This window comes from Gossypium hirsutum, chromosome A09, assembly GCF_007990345.1.
Source record: "Gossypium hirsutum isolate 1008001.06 chromosome A09, Gossypium_hirsutum_v2.1, whole genome shotgun sequence".
NCBI classification, from domain to species: domain Eukaryota; kingdom Viridiplantae; phylum Streptophyta; class Magnoliopsida; order Malvales; family Malvaceae; genus Gossypium; species Gossypium hirsutum.
The window spans coordinates 71,287,484-71,303,915 of record NC_053432.1 but is presented as its reverse complement, the minus strand read 5'-3'; the positions used below and the strand labels follow the sequence as shown (position 1 = coordinate 71,303,915).

Here is a 16,432-nt window from a genome sequence, read left to right as displayed (position 1 = left end):
TTGAAAAAGAAAATTGAGTTGTTAAAACCCTGAAATTATTTACGGATTTTGAAATTCTTTCAATATATTTATTTAAATAAAAAATTTATTTTTTAAAATATTAAAAACTTTATATAATTTTTTTTATCAAATCCCTCACCGTTAAAGATTATTGATAAATTATAGATTAGATAGAAGTTAAAAAAAGGAAAGAGAAAGAAAAATATACGGTAGGTGCACTAAACCAACACTCCCTGCCTATAGATATTTTATATTTCAAAACATTCACATGAAGTCGCATAATGAGGGGATTATATTATAGGTCAAACAAAAAAACATATATTGTTATAGCTTAAACAGCCACCTTCAAAGTTCAAACATTCCATTCTCGATAAAAAACACGTCAAAAGAGTATAAAAGTAGCGAACTCCCAGCATTACCCCTAAACCAAACAAAGTATCCGAGGAGATCCAATATTATATGAGGAGAAGAAAAAAAATGGTTTGAGATGACATCACTTTTATCCATGTCCCACACCCACTCTTCACAAGGGGGTTGATTCTGACAATTCACCTTAAACAAAAGGCATAAAATAATGTGGCCCCACTTTTATTGTACCCAAACAGATACAGAGATAAAAGAAAAATAGAGGGAGTGAAATTCTCTAGCAGATTCATTAGATCCCAACCAACCAAGACAACCAAAAGCAAAAGCAAATACTCTCTCTCTCTCTCTTGCTTTCTTGTTCTTATCCCTTTTTTTTTTCTTTGTTTTTTTTTTAGCTTTAAAATGTTTTGAAAGAAGAGAATTTTTTTTTCTTTTTTAAATTTCAATCATCTGCTGATGAGACTATCGTCGATGTAATTGAGCTCGATTTGCTTTTTTTTTTTTTATTCCCGAATAGTTTAAACGCTTCCATTTAGATTCATTACGAAAGCGATCCTCAAAGATAAATCAGATGAATTATTTGTTGTATTGGTGGTTTTGGAATATGCCATGGTGACAGCGATTTGTTCTTCTATGGTATATTTCCCATTTGCTAATGAGGTAGTAGATGTGGATGTGTTCGGGGAGCGAATGACAAGGACATATACGTATATTCCTTGTGCTCTACTCTTGTCTCTTTTATTTTTATTAGTAAAAAACCAATATATTATTTATTTATATTTATAAATATTCAGATATTTATATTTATATTGACAAAAATAAAATAAAATGAGATAGAAGAAGTGGGGGATGGGCAGGGCAGGCAAAGAAGAAATGAATGGGTTAAAAAAGTGCCTTCTAAGCCGGAGCCTGTCTGATATTTAACAGCCAAAATTGACCGCTAGGACACTATGTAAGTAGAAAAATGGGTCATTGGCATAGCTTCTTGGAATTCTCTGGATATGGTGCCCTTACCCTTTTGCCCCATTACTGTAATCTAGGGGCAGTGGGGACCTTTTCTTTTTCTTTTCTGCGTCTCTTTATATTATTTTTTCTTGCTTTACAGCCTGTAAACTTGCTTTCTTCTTCTCACTCTTTTGTTTTTGTTGCCTTCTCTCTCGTCAATTGTGCAGCAGTTGGAGTTGTAGTGGTGGTCGCAACTTCATTGCCAATGCTGCTGCCTGTGGGAGCCCTTTCCATTTATTTTTTTTTAAATTGAATTTTAAAGAAAAATAAATTTCTTTCTTTCGTATCAAAATTTTATTTAAAACCCACCTAAATTTTTACCGCTCATTCACGTCTTTAGAAGAGTAGAGTTTTGACGTTTGTTTTTTTCCCATGTAGACCTTTTTCTTTTCGCTACCTTCCCTGTCTCTTCTCTCTTTCTTGCTGTTACATATGGACCCGGGTCTCGGGTCATTTTTCCTCGGGTTCGCCATCAAGTTTGCTGCTTTTTTTTTTTAAACCTAACTATAAAATCAAAAAATATTTTATTTGTTGTCCTGTATTTTCATTTTTCTCTTTCTAACTCTCCTTTTTTCCTATACCCTTCTAGTTAGAAAATCAGTAACTCAGAACTCTCCAAATTCCAGCGCTGTTATTTACCACCGTCAGCCACCACGCTTACCGTCGGTCGCCGCCCAATCTTTTTCTCTTATCACTAGCCCTTGTTTTGGACATCCACTTTACAATTTTGGTCTCCATTTCTCCAAAAAAAAGAAAAAAAAACTAGATATTTCTAAATTTACAACTTAAGCCCGAAACTTAAAGGCCGGCCGTCGTCTACCGTTGGATCATCCCTAAATTTCAGTATGTTTTTCTTCTACGATTAAACTTTGTTTTCATCGTAGGTATCTTTTTAAAAAATAAAATCCTCAAGCCGAATATGCGAATCTTTTCTTTTTTGGTGTTTGTTTTTTCTTGTTTTGATTTTGTTGGTAAGTGTGGTATATTCTTAAGGGGAGTGTCTTTGTAGTTGTGCAAGGGTCGATGTAAGAAGTAAATGATGATTGCTTTGTTGTTATAGACACAAATATGGAACAAGGTTTGGTTATGGAAGTGGAGATCAGATCCATGACTTAGGATGGTTGTTTTAACCTGTTAGTTTAGAGTAAAAAACAAGTTAGACATCTACATATTTTCCATGCATTTTTTCACTAACCAAACAGGGATTAGTTGTAGTTTCTCTGCTTTTAACATCTCTCGATAGTTGGATCTAAAAGCTTCATTTTTCATATTTTCATGCTTTTTCTGGAATCAAAGTTGGCAGATCTGAAAGCTTAAAGGGAGTCAGTCTGTTTACGCTTCTCACTTAAAAAAACTGGTGTAAGTTTCGTGCATGTCTGTCTTCCATGCTTACCTTCTATGACTGGTTTTTGCGTCTTATGTATAATCTATTGTCGTTTTGAGTTCATATAATTAATTGGATGTAACTTCATTTATAATATTTGGTGTCGCTTTAAATGTTGAATCTTTGGATATTCTCTTTCTTTTTCACTTCTTTTTTAGTTTCCATGGCATTTAGGGAAACTCAGGGTTTTCCCCCCCATTTTTTAATGACGATTTTGTTCCGATCTTTTAGGTTCTTTCAAAACATTTGAATTTTTGAACTGATTTTTCCTTCTTTCGTTATTTAACGGGTGATATTGAACTTTTATTTGGGGGGGGATATGTAGTTAACCATCGGACTTTATTTCCAGGTTTTTCTTGGGTCTCTTTGTTTGTTTCCAAAGATGATGCCCCGTCCTCCACCTGAAGATTTCGCCCTCAAAGAGACCAATCCCCACCTTGGTGGTGGAAAGGTCAGTGGTGACAAGCTTACTAGTACTTATGACTTGGTAGAGCAGATGCAATACTTGTATGTACGGGTTGTAAAGGCGAAGGATTTGCCAGGGAAAGATGTTACAGGTAGTTGCGATCCTTATGTTGAGGTTAAGCTTGGAAACTACTTGGGTAAAACTCGCTTTTTTGAGAAAAAGTCGAATCCTGAGTGGAATCAGGTGTTTGCATTTTCGAAAGATAGGCTTCAGGCTTCATTGCTTGAGGTTACAGTTAAAGACAAGGATTTTGTGAAGGATGACTTCATTGGGAAGGTTTTCTTTGATCTCAATGAGATTCCCAAAAGGGTTCCACCAGATAGTCCACTGGCACCGCAGTGGTATAGGTTGGAGGATAGGCAGGGAAATAAGGTTAAGGGGGAGTTGATGTTGGCTGTTTGGATGGGAACTCAAGCTGATGAAGCATTTCCTGAAGCGTGGCATTCTGATGCTGCTTTTGTTAGCGGAGCTGATGGTCTGGCCAATATTCGATCTAAAGTGTATCTCTCTCCAAAGCTTTGGTATTTGAGGGTCAATGTGATTGAGGCTCAGGATTTGCAGCCAGGTGACAAGGGTCGGTATCCTGAAGTTTTTGTGAAGGCTATTTTGGGAAATCAGGCTTTAAGGACTAGGATTTCTCAGGCCAGGGGTATTAATCCAATGTGGAATGAGGATCTAATGTTCGTGGCAGCAGAACCTTTTGAGGAGCCTCTAATTTTGAGTGTAGAAGACAGGGTTGCTCCTAATAAGGATGAAGTTTTGGGTAAGTGTGCAATTCCTTTACAATATGTAGACAGGAGGCTTGATCATAAACCTGTGAATGGTAGGTGGTTTAATCTTGAGAAGCATGTTATTATAGAAGGAGAGAAGAAGAAAGAGACCAAGTTTGCTAGCAGAATTCATATGAGGATTTGTTTGGAAGGTGGCTATCATGTTCTGGATGAGTCTACCCATTACAGTAGTGATCTTAGGCCAACTGCAAAACAGTTGTGGAAGTCTAGCATCGGGGTTCTGGAATTGGGGATTCTTAATGCACATGGCCTAATGCCAATGAAGAATAAAGACGGAAGAGGGACGACTGATGCTTATTGTGTTGCAAAATATGGTCAAAAATGGGTACGAACAAGGACAATCATAGATAGCTTTGCACCCAAGTGGAATGAACAGTATACATGGGAGGTTTTCGATCCTTGTACTGTCATAACTATTGGGGTGTTTGATAATTGCCATTTACATGGAGGAGATAAGGCTGCAGGAGCAAAGGATACTAAGATCGGGAAGGTGAGAATTCGACTCTCCACTCTTGAAACTGATCGGGTTTATACTCACTCATATCCACTTCTGGTGCTACATCCAAACGGGGTAAAAAAGATGGGTGAAATTCACTTGGCTGTGAGGTTCTCATGCTCTTCCTTGCTTAATATGATGCATATGTACTCACATCCTCTCTTGCCAAAAATGCATTACCTTCATCCATTGACTGTTAGCCAGCTCGATAGCTTGAGGCACCAGGCCACACAGATTGTGTCAATGAGGCTAGGACGAGCAGAGCCGCCATTGAGAAAAGAGGTGGTGGAGTATATGCTAGATGTTGGTTCTCACATGTGGAGCATGAGGAGAAGCAAAGCCAACTTTTTCAGAATTATGAATGTTTTGGGTGGGTTAATTGCTGTTGGAAAATGGTTTGATCAGATCTGTAATTGGAAAAACCCAATTACAACAGTATTGATTCACATCTTGTTTATCATACTGGTCCTCTATCCAGAGCTTATTTTGCCTACAATTTTCCTCTACCTGTTCTTGATTGGGGTTTGGTATTATAGATGGCGACCAAGACATCCTCCTCACATGGACACACGCCTTTCTCATGCAGATTCGGCACATCCTGATGAACTGGATGAAGAGTTTGACACATTTCCTACTTCCCGCCCATCAGATATTGTCAGGATGAGATATGATCGACTGAGAAGTATTGCTGGGAGAATTCAGACAGTGGTTGGTGATTTAGCCACACAGGGTGAGAGGCTGCAATCTCTTTTAAGCTGGAGAGACCCAAGAGCCACCGCTTTATTTGTAATTTTCTGTCTGGTTGCTGCTATAGTTTTGTATGTCACACCTTTCCAGGTTGTGGCTCTTCTAGCAGGATTTTACATTTTGAGGCATCCAAGGTTCCGCCATAAGCTTCCTTCAGTGCCTCTCAATTTCTTCAGGAGGTTGCCTGCAAGAACTGATTCCATGCTATGAACAAGAATGATATCATGTGCAGTTTCCCGGAGGTGGTATGGAGTTGGGATTTTCCCCATGTTGATTCAGAAAAGAAGATTGAGAAACAAAAGGAGCTTGTTTCTCCTCTAATGTTCAGCAACAGGTGTTGTGTTCTGGAATGATGTGTAACCTTCCCCTGAAGGTAGTAGATTTTGTGGATTTGTGTTCATTTATGTTATCTATATGATTTCTGTTTTAAAACTGAGTTTATCGTGATTAATCAATGTTCATTGTAATTTTTTAGGTTGTGATTGGAATCTAGGCAATGCTAAAATGAATCTTCACTATTTTGCATCTAGAAGATACTAAAAATGATGGGATTTTCGAGCTCCAAGCCTTGGTACATCCTTCATGCATGCTATTTGTTTTGTTTAGTGGTGCTTAGAGCTTACCACGTCGACACCAAGCATGAGAATCTTAATTTACAGATGTTCAAAGCTATTAATGTATTGTATATTAAGCATCTCTTTACCGGTTTGGTATCATTTCTGGAAAAGTAGATTAACTGCATTACTGGTTTGGTACTGTGGAATTCGGTGCCAGCGATTTATTTAATCATTTTTGTATGGTGTATCTACCATTGTGGATGTGGATGGGGGGCGGGTGAAACGGACATCTCTTGGCTTGCCTTTTTATTTTATTTCAACTTGATGATAGAAAATTCAGTGGATAGATAATGTTCTAATTTGCTTTTACTAATTTATTGAATGAAAGCTCGTTTCCGTCTGAGACAAGGAGATTGAGCATTGGCGTATTTTTCCTCTCATTTCATTATTTCATGTTAAATCAATTTTTATGATCATTGAACGCTTTTAAAAGGGTTAATGTAAAAGAGGTAAGTGGTGAATTGTGAAGAAATAAAATGGGGTGGAGATGAAGAAAGAAGAAAAAGTGACAGACCGAAGTGGAAGTGGGTGGGCTAAACTGCGCCTGTAAACCACAGCATCTCTGATTTTCAATAGAAGGATCGTTTTGTTGATAAATGGCTCATTGCTTCTTGGAATATTTTGGATATACCCTGCCCCGCCCATTTTCTGTGTTGTAGGGGCAGGGGAGTGGGGTTCTATACATATATCTATATATTCCTGTACAGCCTGTAAACCTGCTTTTCTGTTTTCAACTCAACTTAAATTTAGAAAGACAATTGTCGTGTTTGAATGTAAAGATGAAAAATGAATTTTTTTTTTCGAAATGAAAGAAATAATGTGAAAAATGTAAAATTTTGAATTAATATATACATTTTTTCCTTTTTTTTCATCATTTTAATTTGAAAGAATTAACTTTTATGCTTAAAATGGAAAATACTCATTTTTATTATTTTCTATTCTCTCAAACATACTCAAAATTTATTTATTTTTTCTATTTCCTCTATTCTTTTAACTTTCCTACCCAACTAATCACATCTAAAATGCTTGTGGAATCCTTTAGCCCTGAGTACTGCCACCATTCTTCTCAATAACAGCACTTGTGCGCGGTATACTCTCAATTCTAAAGCTTCATTTTACCATTTCTTGTTTTTATTAAAAGGGTAAATTCCACCAACAGTCACTCAATTTTGATGCAATTGACAAACAATCACCCTGGTTTTAATTTAGTCACTCAATTTTTAAAAAATAACAAAACAATCCTTTTAACCATTTTCTGTTACTGACGTAACGGAAAAGTGACATGGCAGTTGATAGATCCTTATTGTCATTAACCAATTAGCTGGACATTAAGCACCAATTTAAACTACCTCTTTTAGCACCAGTTTAAGGTTTAGACAGTAGAAGAAGAAAAAGAGAAAAAAAAAAAAAGAAGAGGAGGAGGAGAAGAAGAAGAATAGAAAAATGGAGATTTGACCATGATTCTTATTTTAACTTTCATCTGCAATTTGCATTTTACTTTGTCGTGAGATTTCCCACTTTAAGATCTCATCTTTTTTCTTGCCCAAAGTTGTAGATTCCTCCTAAAATCTAACCAATACTATAAAAATTTGGGCAACTTTGGGCAAGAAAAAAAGATGAGATCTTGAAGTGGGAAATCTCAAATGCAAATTACAGATGAAAAATACCAAATACCAATCAATTTATAACCCTGTTAATCAGTTTCTAACCAAACAAATTGTAGATGAAAAATACCAATCTTTTCCTCCCTTAATCACAATCAATTTGTGTTTTTTTACCCTAAACCAACCCACCTATTTTGATTTTTTCCCTAAACTCGTGTAAAGTTTGACCCTTTGACTGTTCCTCCAACGTGGCAAGTGAACTAGCCACGTCAATAGTTCTGTTAAGACAGTGACGGGAAATGTTAATGGGTAACTGATTTGTTACTTTTTAATAACGTTAGTGATTGTTTTGTTATTTTTCGAAAGTTGTGTGACTGAATTGAAACTAGAATAATTGTTTTGTCAGCTGCTCAAAGTTGAGTGACTGTTGGTGTAATTTACCCTTATTAAAATTGTTTATATAATATCACTTTTTCGTAAAAAAAATAATAGTTTCAAAAAATCAATTTAGTATATATTTGTTAAAGGTAAATTTAATCAAACGTTTTACAAATTATTGTTCATGCATTTAATTGATTTTTAAACTTTTAAACACATGTAGTCAAGTTTTTTCTGTCAATTTAATTATCATTTTAGGTGTCAAATGTCATTCAGATATGATCAAGAATACATTTAAAATAAATGATCGAATTATGAATCTATGTTCATTTTAAATATGACATGTCAATAGAATTTAGTGTAAATAAATTTTAGGTGATTTTTTAAATTTAAAATTATGACCAAAATTGTAAACCTCCATTATTTCTAATAGAGATCCATGTTTTATTACGAGACTTTGGGGAAAACTTCATGAAACTTTGTGTAGGTAATTTAATCTTAGCATAACTTTTCACCCTCGAATGGGTGGTTAATTGAGTGAATTATTTAGATACGGGAAGACATGTTGAGAAGTTTTCTTATTGAGTTTGTAGGGAGTTGAAAAAAGCATCTACCATCTATGGGATTTGCTTATGATAACAACTACTAGACAAGTATTCAAGTAGCGCTTTATAAAGCAATATATGGTAGAAAGTGCGGGCTCCCTTGTGTTGGACAAAGTTGAGTGAAATCAAGATAGTTGGCCCAAACTTGATCTGAGAGATTGAAGAAAAAGTGAAGATAATCAAGGATAATTTGAAAGCAGTTTCTGACAAGCAAAAGCTTTATGTAAACTTGAAAAGAAAGGACATAGGCTACAATGGTAGTGAAAATGCATTCTTAAAAGTGTTTTCATTGAAGAATGTCCTCCTGTTTGGCATGAAAGGAAAATTAAGCCTAAATTTCATTGAACTATATGAGATAATTGAGCGGATATGCCCTATGGCATATTGATTGACTTTTATCACCCAACTTGGAGAGGATTTATAATGTTCTTCATGTGTCGATGTTGAGAAAGTATCAGCTAGACCCTTATCATGTCATTACTCTTGAGACGATTGAGATTCTATATGCTTTGACTTATGATGAAGAACATATCAAAATTTTAGCTCGAGAGATTAAAGAACTGAAGATCTAACACATATAATTGAAGAAAGCATTATGGAGAAACAATAAGGTCGAAGATGTCGCTTGGGAGAGTAAGAAGGCGATGAGACAATAACATCCGTGGCTTTTCAACTTACGTAAATTTCAAGGTTGAAATTTTTTAAAAGGGAAGAAGTTATAACGCCCCAAAGATTTTCAGTGTCATTATATTATAATATTATGTAATATTGTATATTTTAATATAATTTATAATATAATAATAGTTATATAAATGTATTAATAGTTTTGGTAATAATTATATACTACAAGGAAGGATCCACTTAGACATGTGTAAAACTAAAGTAGTTTACATCCTTTTGTATAGTTTACATCCTTTTGTATATCTTTGTATGATTAATATTTTAATAAACCAATCATCACATTTATATTTCATTCATATAAATAATGGATGTCAAATTTGATGTAAATTAAAAATGTCTAACTACTTGTTTAATGTAAAAAAAAAATTCAACCGTTCAATAAATATTAAAAAATATATAGTATTTTAGATCAATTGATAGAGATATCGAATCCGTTCGAAAATTTATATGCATGACAAGTACAACAATATCAATAAATTCAACGATTGAATTGTTAAAATATTTATTGTACAAAGAGATACAAAAATGGTGTAAATTATTTTAGTTTTACACAGAGGTAAATGGATCCCTCCTCATATACTATTTTAGTAAATTACGAAACAGTACATATCATGTAATAGTATATAATCTATCATAATTAGCAATTAAAACTGATTCCAATCAAATTGAGCCAATCCAAGCAAATCGGTAAATTTAGTTATGATTTTGGACTAATTAATTGTTAAATGTATGTATTAATAGTTTTAAAATATATTATTACATTATGTATTACTATATCACATACTACAATATTAGTACATAATGTATTTATTATTATATTGAATGAAATATCCTCTAAGTCCCTATACACATTGTACATTTGAAAGTTAACCCTCCTACTATATTTTATAATGCTATATCATATAATATATAATATATTAATAGTATATATGTATAAGAATTAATGATTAAATATAAACGATTAATATATTAATAGTTTATATATATGGTCTTGGTTTCGGTTTTGAGATTCAAAACCGTTTAAACCAAATTAACCATAATTGCAGTTATTCTATATAAGAAAAATATATAGTAAAAACTCTACAAGTAAAGTTGGTGTGATGACAAATGTTTTATAAAATATAGTAAAATATTAAAAAAATAAATATATAAAAGAAACGAGACACATAGCAAAATTTTAAACCTACTGTGGAATTAAACAAATACACTACTAATATATCAAATACTAACCCTTAAATATAATATATATATATTTAATCCCTAATCCAACCAAACCAAAATCTAATCCCAATTAAAACTTTATTGAAAGCCTAACTTAAATAAAAATAAACCCTTTTCAAATTAAAAATTAATATAAAGATAATAATATTAATAAAATATCAAACATTAATCAATAAAAAACTAAAATTAAAATGTAAATTCTTAAATCATTAAAAATAAATTTATTAGTAATGTTTGTGATAAGTATAACATTAGTTATCATATTATTAAATTAATATATTATGTGATTATATATTTTATATTATTAGTAAATTTAAATTTTATAATATGTTTATTATAAATATATAATTATAATATTAAAAATATTTTATATTCAATTTATGTTTTTAAAAATTTATTTCATTTTATAATTTAACATAGAAATTTATTATTAATTAAGTTCGTTATTAATAATATATTAAATAATAAAATTTTAATATCTAATGCTTATCAACACATTTTCATAAAATAAACAATTATAATTTAATTTTTCATTTTAAAAAATATAATAAAATTGTATTAATTATTAATGTCTATTATGTCGATTCAACTATAAATACAGACTTTTTTAAATTTTGGGTCAAATTTATTTTAGATTTGGGTTAGATCGATTTTAGACTCAAATTCATAGAGATTCATGTTTTTTCATATTGATATCAAACTTTTTCAAATTTAAATCTATTACGGGTAGAAATTCATTTTTCATTCAAATAAACAGGGGAAGAATTTTCAGGGTCAGACCTATATTGCCAAGTATAAATATATACAACTAATTTGTGTTAATTTCCATGAGTCGTCTAAAATTACGGATGGAATTGTTAGTCAACAGAAAAAGCAACACCATTTAACTCTATCACGAATTACTAAATTTAGAAAAATCTGGAATTTCCGCAAGTAAGGGCCCAACCTATACAAACTTTAATGACAACAGTCAACTTTATCATTAAAGGCCCATATGGGGCTTTGGACCCATTTCTGTTGAAAAGTAGGGCATTACCAAAAATAGCAAACTCGGTCACCTCGCTCGCCAACCACTAACCAAAATACAAAATATAAATGCACTTCAATTTTGGAATGGGTTTGGACTTTTGGATCTACATCTTTATTTTGTTATTAAAAAGAAGAAGATATTTTTCACATTGAAGCCCCAAAAATGTCAAAGTTTGCTTTTTTGAGAGGAAAATGGTTTAGCTTCTAGACTGCCCCTTTTTACATAATTGGAGTTAAAATTTTGGTATTCACATCATTTCTAAACTTTGATTATTAGAAAAGAGAGTTACAAACTATTGTAACTTTTAAATCTTATTTAAAATATGAGTTATCTACCCGTGACCTGGATAGGTCTTACTAAATGGTTGAGTGAACAACAAAGGGGTTTCACGGACCCAACTCGCACAAACCAAGAGAAGGTCACGGTTTTAGTTCGCATGCGTTCAAGGAGCTCGCAGAAGGGAGATCATGTGCTCTGCAGGCGACCCAGGGTAAAACATGTGTCCAAAAGGCTGAAGTCCTCATGGAATGTTAATACTAGGAATAGAAAGGATAACGTGCTTCGCAGGTGACCCAGAAAGAGACACGTGTCCAGCAGGTCTAAAACTCGCACGGAGTATCAGTATTAGGAACAACAGTCAATAAAAAACAGTAGGGTCATATCATGAGTTGTAATAGCATATATAAATACCCGAATACTCCATTAATAAGACACAAGATAAAATTACTCAACTAACATTAAAATGTGGATTTAGTTGATGGCATAGAATTTAAAACACAAATAATGGACATTAATTAATGAGAAAGTGCAAAAAGTATTAGTCACTCATAAATAATGTAATAATTTATGATAAATATAATATTAGTTATCGTATAATTTGTGATAAGTATAATATTAATTATCGTATTATTAAATTTAGTGTAATCATTATATATATTCTATATTTATCAAAGTTGGTATGCATACATGAATAAGTACTGAGTACCTTAATGTCCTTAAATTATTAGGAAGACTGCCCCCAACAAATTAAGAACATTTCCCCATTAAGGTAAGCAATATTAGGCAAACCCATGCCTCTTTTCATTCTGATAACCCCTAAATTATTAAGTAGAGTCAATAAAATATGTCCATAAAGTATCAAAAATTGAAAGTGGATTCCCTCTTCATTTCAAACTTCTCTTTAATTTTTTTTATTGGAAACCTAACTATAAATATAAACAAAATAACTTATATAAAGAAAATTTTTAGTGTTTTCATCTATCGAATAGGATGGTTCCAGAATCATGATCTGCTCGGTGCAGTCCATATAATAATATTGAAATTTACTCCCTCCTAACTACAACATTAAAAGCCAAAATAAAAGAAATTTAAAATCACTTTTAAAAAAAAATTTATTGTACATAACGAATTTTTAAATAAATATATATTTATTACATATTTATAAGAAATATTGTAAATATCCTATTGATAAAAACAATAAAATACATTCTTTTAATTTCTTTATTTTTCACTCTTTTTTATTATTTATTTTATAAGATGTTATAAACACAATTTGTTAACCTTAACCATCTAAATACTTTAGGATTTTTTCTATTGTCAAAAGAATCTATAAAACCATTAGTTTATGAAATGAGAAAGAGAAGTCTCAATCTCATAACAAACCTGTTTTAGCCCTCTTGTCTTAACCATAAATGTTATTGGGATTTTGTGTCAAGTGTTTTATATGTTAAAATCGCTAAAGGAAACATGCCCTCGCATCCTCTAGTATAATTCAATGGCTTTTGCTGCTAAAACACTTAAAAATTGTCAATTATTATATGTCAATAAATTTATATAACCAGTTCATCGTATCTGGTATGCTTTCTCCACCTTCTTCTTCTTTTTTTTTTAGATTTTTGGTAAATCTATTTTAATGTTTCTTTATGAAAATTTTTATTATTTTAATATTTGATCAAAGTAGATTTTTTTTTGTTAATGTATGATATTTGAATGATTAAAAATTTCATAATTAAATTGTTGTTATTAAATATACTTGAAATCTGATTAAAATTATGATGGAAAGTGTTATTAACTTACTATCTTGATTAAAGGGAAAATTGATAAGATCTAATTGAGTCTTATTAACTTGTTATTGTTGAATGATTGAATTATACTTTTTAAATTGAATTAAAATTATAAATAATTGAATAGAGTGTCATAAGATTCTATAACATATATTTGTTATTGAAATTTGATATTATGTGCATCAGATAACTTTCAAGCATTATACGCGAAATTTTTTAATTTTTTTATAAATGATTTTACTCTAATTTATAAATGTTATTATGAAAGGAAAGTTGTTTTAGTACTTGTAGCAGTGCTTGTGATAATAGCCATGGCGATGACGATTATGTTAAATATTTTCAGGTATATTTCACTATGATTTATTTTATTATAGCATGTTTATTATAATTGGAGACTAATCATGATAAAAAAATGAACAAATAGATTTTGAATTGAAATTCATGCATGTTTGTGATGGTGATTATGAAAAAAAATAAATCATGTTTTTATACTTGAGATATGAGATTTACCCATGCAACTATTTAATTTTGAAAGATCCATTTAGATTGTGGAATAATTTAAAAGAAAGATATGACCATCGGAATATGATAAGTTTATAATTGGATGTACCAGAAGTTGTAAGATCTCCTATCTAAAACTTGTTATAATTAGATGTACCTGAAGTTGCAAGATTTTAAATTTGTGAGTGAGTATAACTCTATAGTAATTAAGATAAGTTCTCAATTCAATTAATATGGGAAGAATATTACTAATAAGAACTTGTTAGAGAATTTGTTTTAACTTTTCATGTTCCAAACATGCTCCTATAGCAACAGTATCGTGAAAAAGATTTTAAGATATATTTGGAATGTTTACTTAAGCTTGAATAAATTAACAAGCTATTAATGAAAATCATGAAGTCCATCCTACTAGATCTACTTCATTCTCTAAAGTGAATGCAACAATACATAAAAAATTTGAAACATATAATTGTGGACATGGTAGGTGAAACTATAATAATCATCAAATAGGTGATCATAATAATTATTTTCACCACCATAAGTGAAAAATAAAGATAAGAAAAAGAACAAGAATTCCCAAGAGCACCCTGTAGCGACGTAAAAAAAAAATTGGTTTGGGGTCGCTAATTGTGGCAATTTATTGAGAACTTGAAAACTGAAGTTTGATTTGTTTGAAACATAAACTGAAAAACAGAAATAAAGAGGGGAGTCGCCACCGTTCCTTTTTATAGGTATGATCGGACACCTAATAAATTTATTTTTTTTAAAAAAAGAAGGCCGAGTTTAGGTCTACGTTAAAATCAGAGAAAAAGTAGGGCTCGGGAGTCAGTTACGCGCGAGGAAGGTATGAGCACCCTCGCGACGCCCAAAATTGGTATCTTTTAAACATGTGCTGTCTTAATTTTCAAAAATGCTAGTTCAATTTAAATTCCAATCGTGATCCAATTTAAAAGACGAGAACTTTCAATTTTTGATTTTTGAGAAGGATATACCGTTTTAACACGAGCCGACAAATTCCATCCAACATAGCGATGAAATTTACGACTTAACGTTAAATCAGTGTATTGCCTCGATTAGTAATTAAAACATAAAAAATATTCATGAAATAAGAATTTGAAATAAATCAAATATGCAAACAATGACATTTTCAAATGAAAAATATTAACATAATACTAGAGCAGTAGCAAAACAATAATAATATTTAAAAGGGAAATAAAAACCAAACATAAACAAATATAAAGTACATTTAGTAATAATAATATAAGGTAATATATACATAAGATAATATGCAAAAATATAATATATGACATATATACATGATGTATGAAAATATAATGCCTAATAGACATATATATGCAATATTACTAAATATATACGTACTAGATACAAATACACATAGTGTAATTGAACATATACAATAATATTAGGAATACTATGGACAAGGAAAATACATTTATACTAATAATAGTAAAAGATATATATACACCAAATAATAATATAATAAGTAGCAATAGGGAAAATAATAAATACAAAATCAATAATGCAACATACACAAATAATACAAATAAGAAAGGTATATACATACGGATTATAAAATAAATGTATTAAAATTAATAATAAATACAATATGGGTAAAAATAAATATATACATGATATATACATAATGTGGTACTAAGAAAATATATATATATATATAAATAATAGTATTAGAAATCATATAGTATAGAGATATATAACTGATAATATTAAAATATATACATAATATTATATATAAATTATTCATATAATATATATTAAAAAAATTGACTATTAATATGTACTAAAAATATATACGGGGGTAAGCGGCATACACTAATAAATATAATAATAATAACATATACGGGGATAAGCGGCATACACTAATAAATATAATAATAATAACCATGTAATACAATACCAAAAGGTAAATATAATAAAATGATATTAAAATAAAGGTATTAAAAACAGTAATATATATGTATACATCTAACAAGGATATACAGTAACATTAATGATAATAATAATAATAATAATAATAATAATAATAAAACACAAAAGCCATTATAATAAAAATATTAAAATAAAGTAATAGAAACATTACTACATATATATATACATACATGAAGATATACACTAATGTACAATAATAACTATAATAATAATAATAATAATAAATAATAATATTAATATTAATAATATGAAAATAACAAGGATATTTAGCTAAAAAAATGAAAAACAAAACGAAAACAGGACTAAAATTAAACTAAAAACAAAGTTGTGGGGCAGATTTGAAAAGAAAATAAGGAGGAGAGGACCAGATTGCAATATGCGCGCAACATGGGAGGACCGAAAACAGAAATATCCCCAATCATTAAGACGCAGTGCTTGGTACGGGGCTAAATTGAAAACCTCAGAGAATTAGGTGGCCAAATTGCGAAATTATAGGAAAAAGGTAACTA

General features: G+C 30.8%; 1 protein-coding gene across 4 annotated transcripts; it reads left to right on the top strand.

Moving 5' to 3' along the window:
* The first annotated feature begins 1,484 nt into the window (after nt 1–1,484).
* LOC107889515 (FT-interacting protein 3) lies at nt 1,485–5,813 on the top strand. 4 transcript variants are annotated; one of them, XR_001681763.2, is made up of 4 exons: nt 1,485–2,214; nt 2,668–2,730; nt 3,105–5,628; nt 5,731–5,813. XR_001681763.2 is itself a non-coding variant. In XM_016813959.2 (3 exons), the coding sequence occupies exon 3, from the start codon at nt 3,138–3,140 to the stop codon at nt 5,463–5,465; it is 2,328 nt and encodes a 775-aa protein (XP_016669448.1). In that variant the 5' UTR covers nt 1,485–2,214; nt 2,668–2,730; nt 3,105–3,137; the 3' UTR covers nt 5,466–5,729. The 4 variants fall into 4 exon arrangements, 2 of the variants coding, with proteins under 2 accessions (XP_016669448.1, XP_016669449.1); XR_005901170.1 differs by lacking the exon at nt 2,668–2,730; XM_016813959.2 differs by lacking the exon at nt 5,731–5,813 and having other exon boundaries at nt 3,105–5,729.
* The last annotated feature ends 10,619 nt before the right edge of the window (nt 5,814–16,432 follow it).

Bases quoted from the DNA above. Each gene is read 5' to 3' on its own strand.
- LOC107889515 (XM_016813960.2), top strand. From the start codon at position 3,138: ATGATGCCCCGTCCTCCACCTGAAGATTTCGCCCTCAAAGAGACCAAT.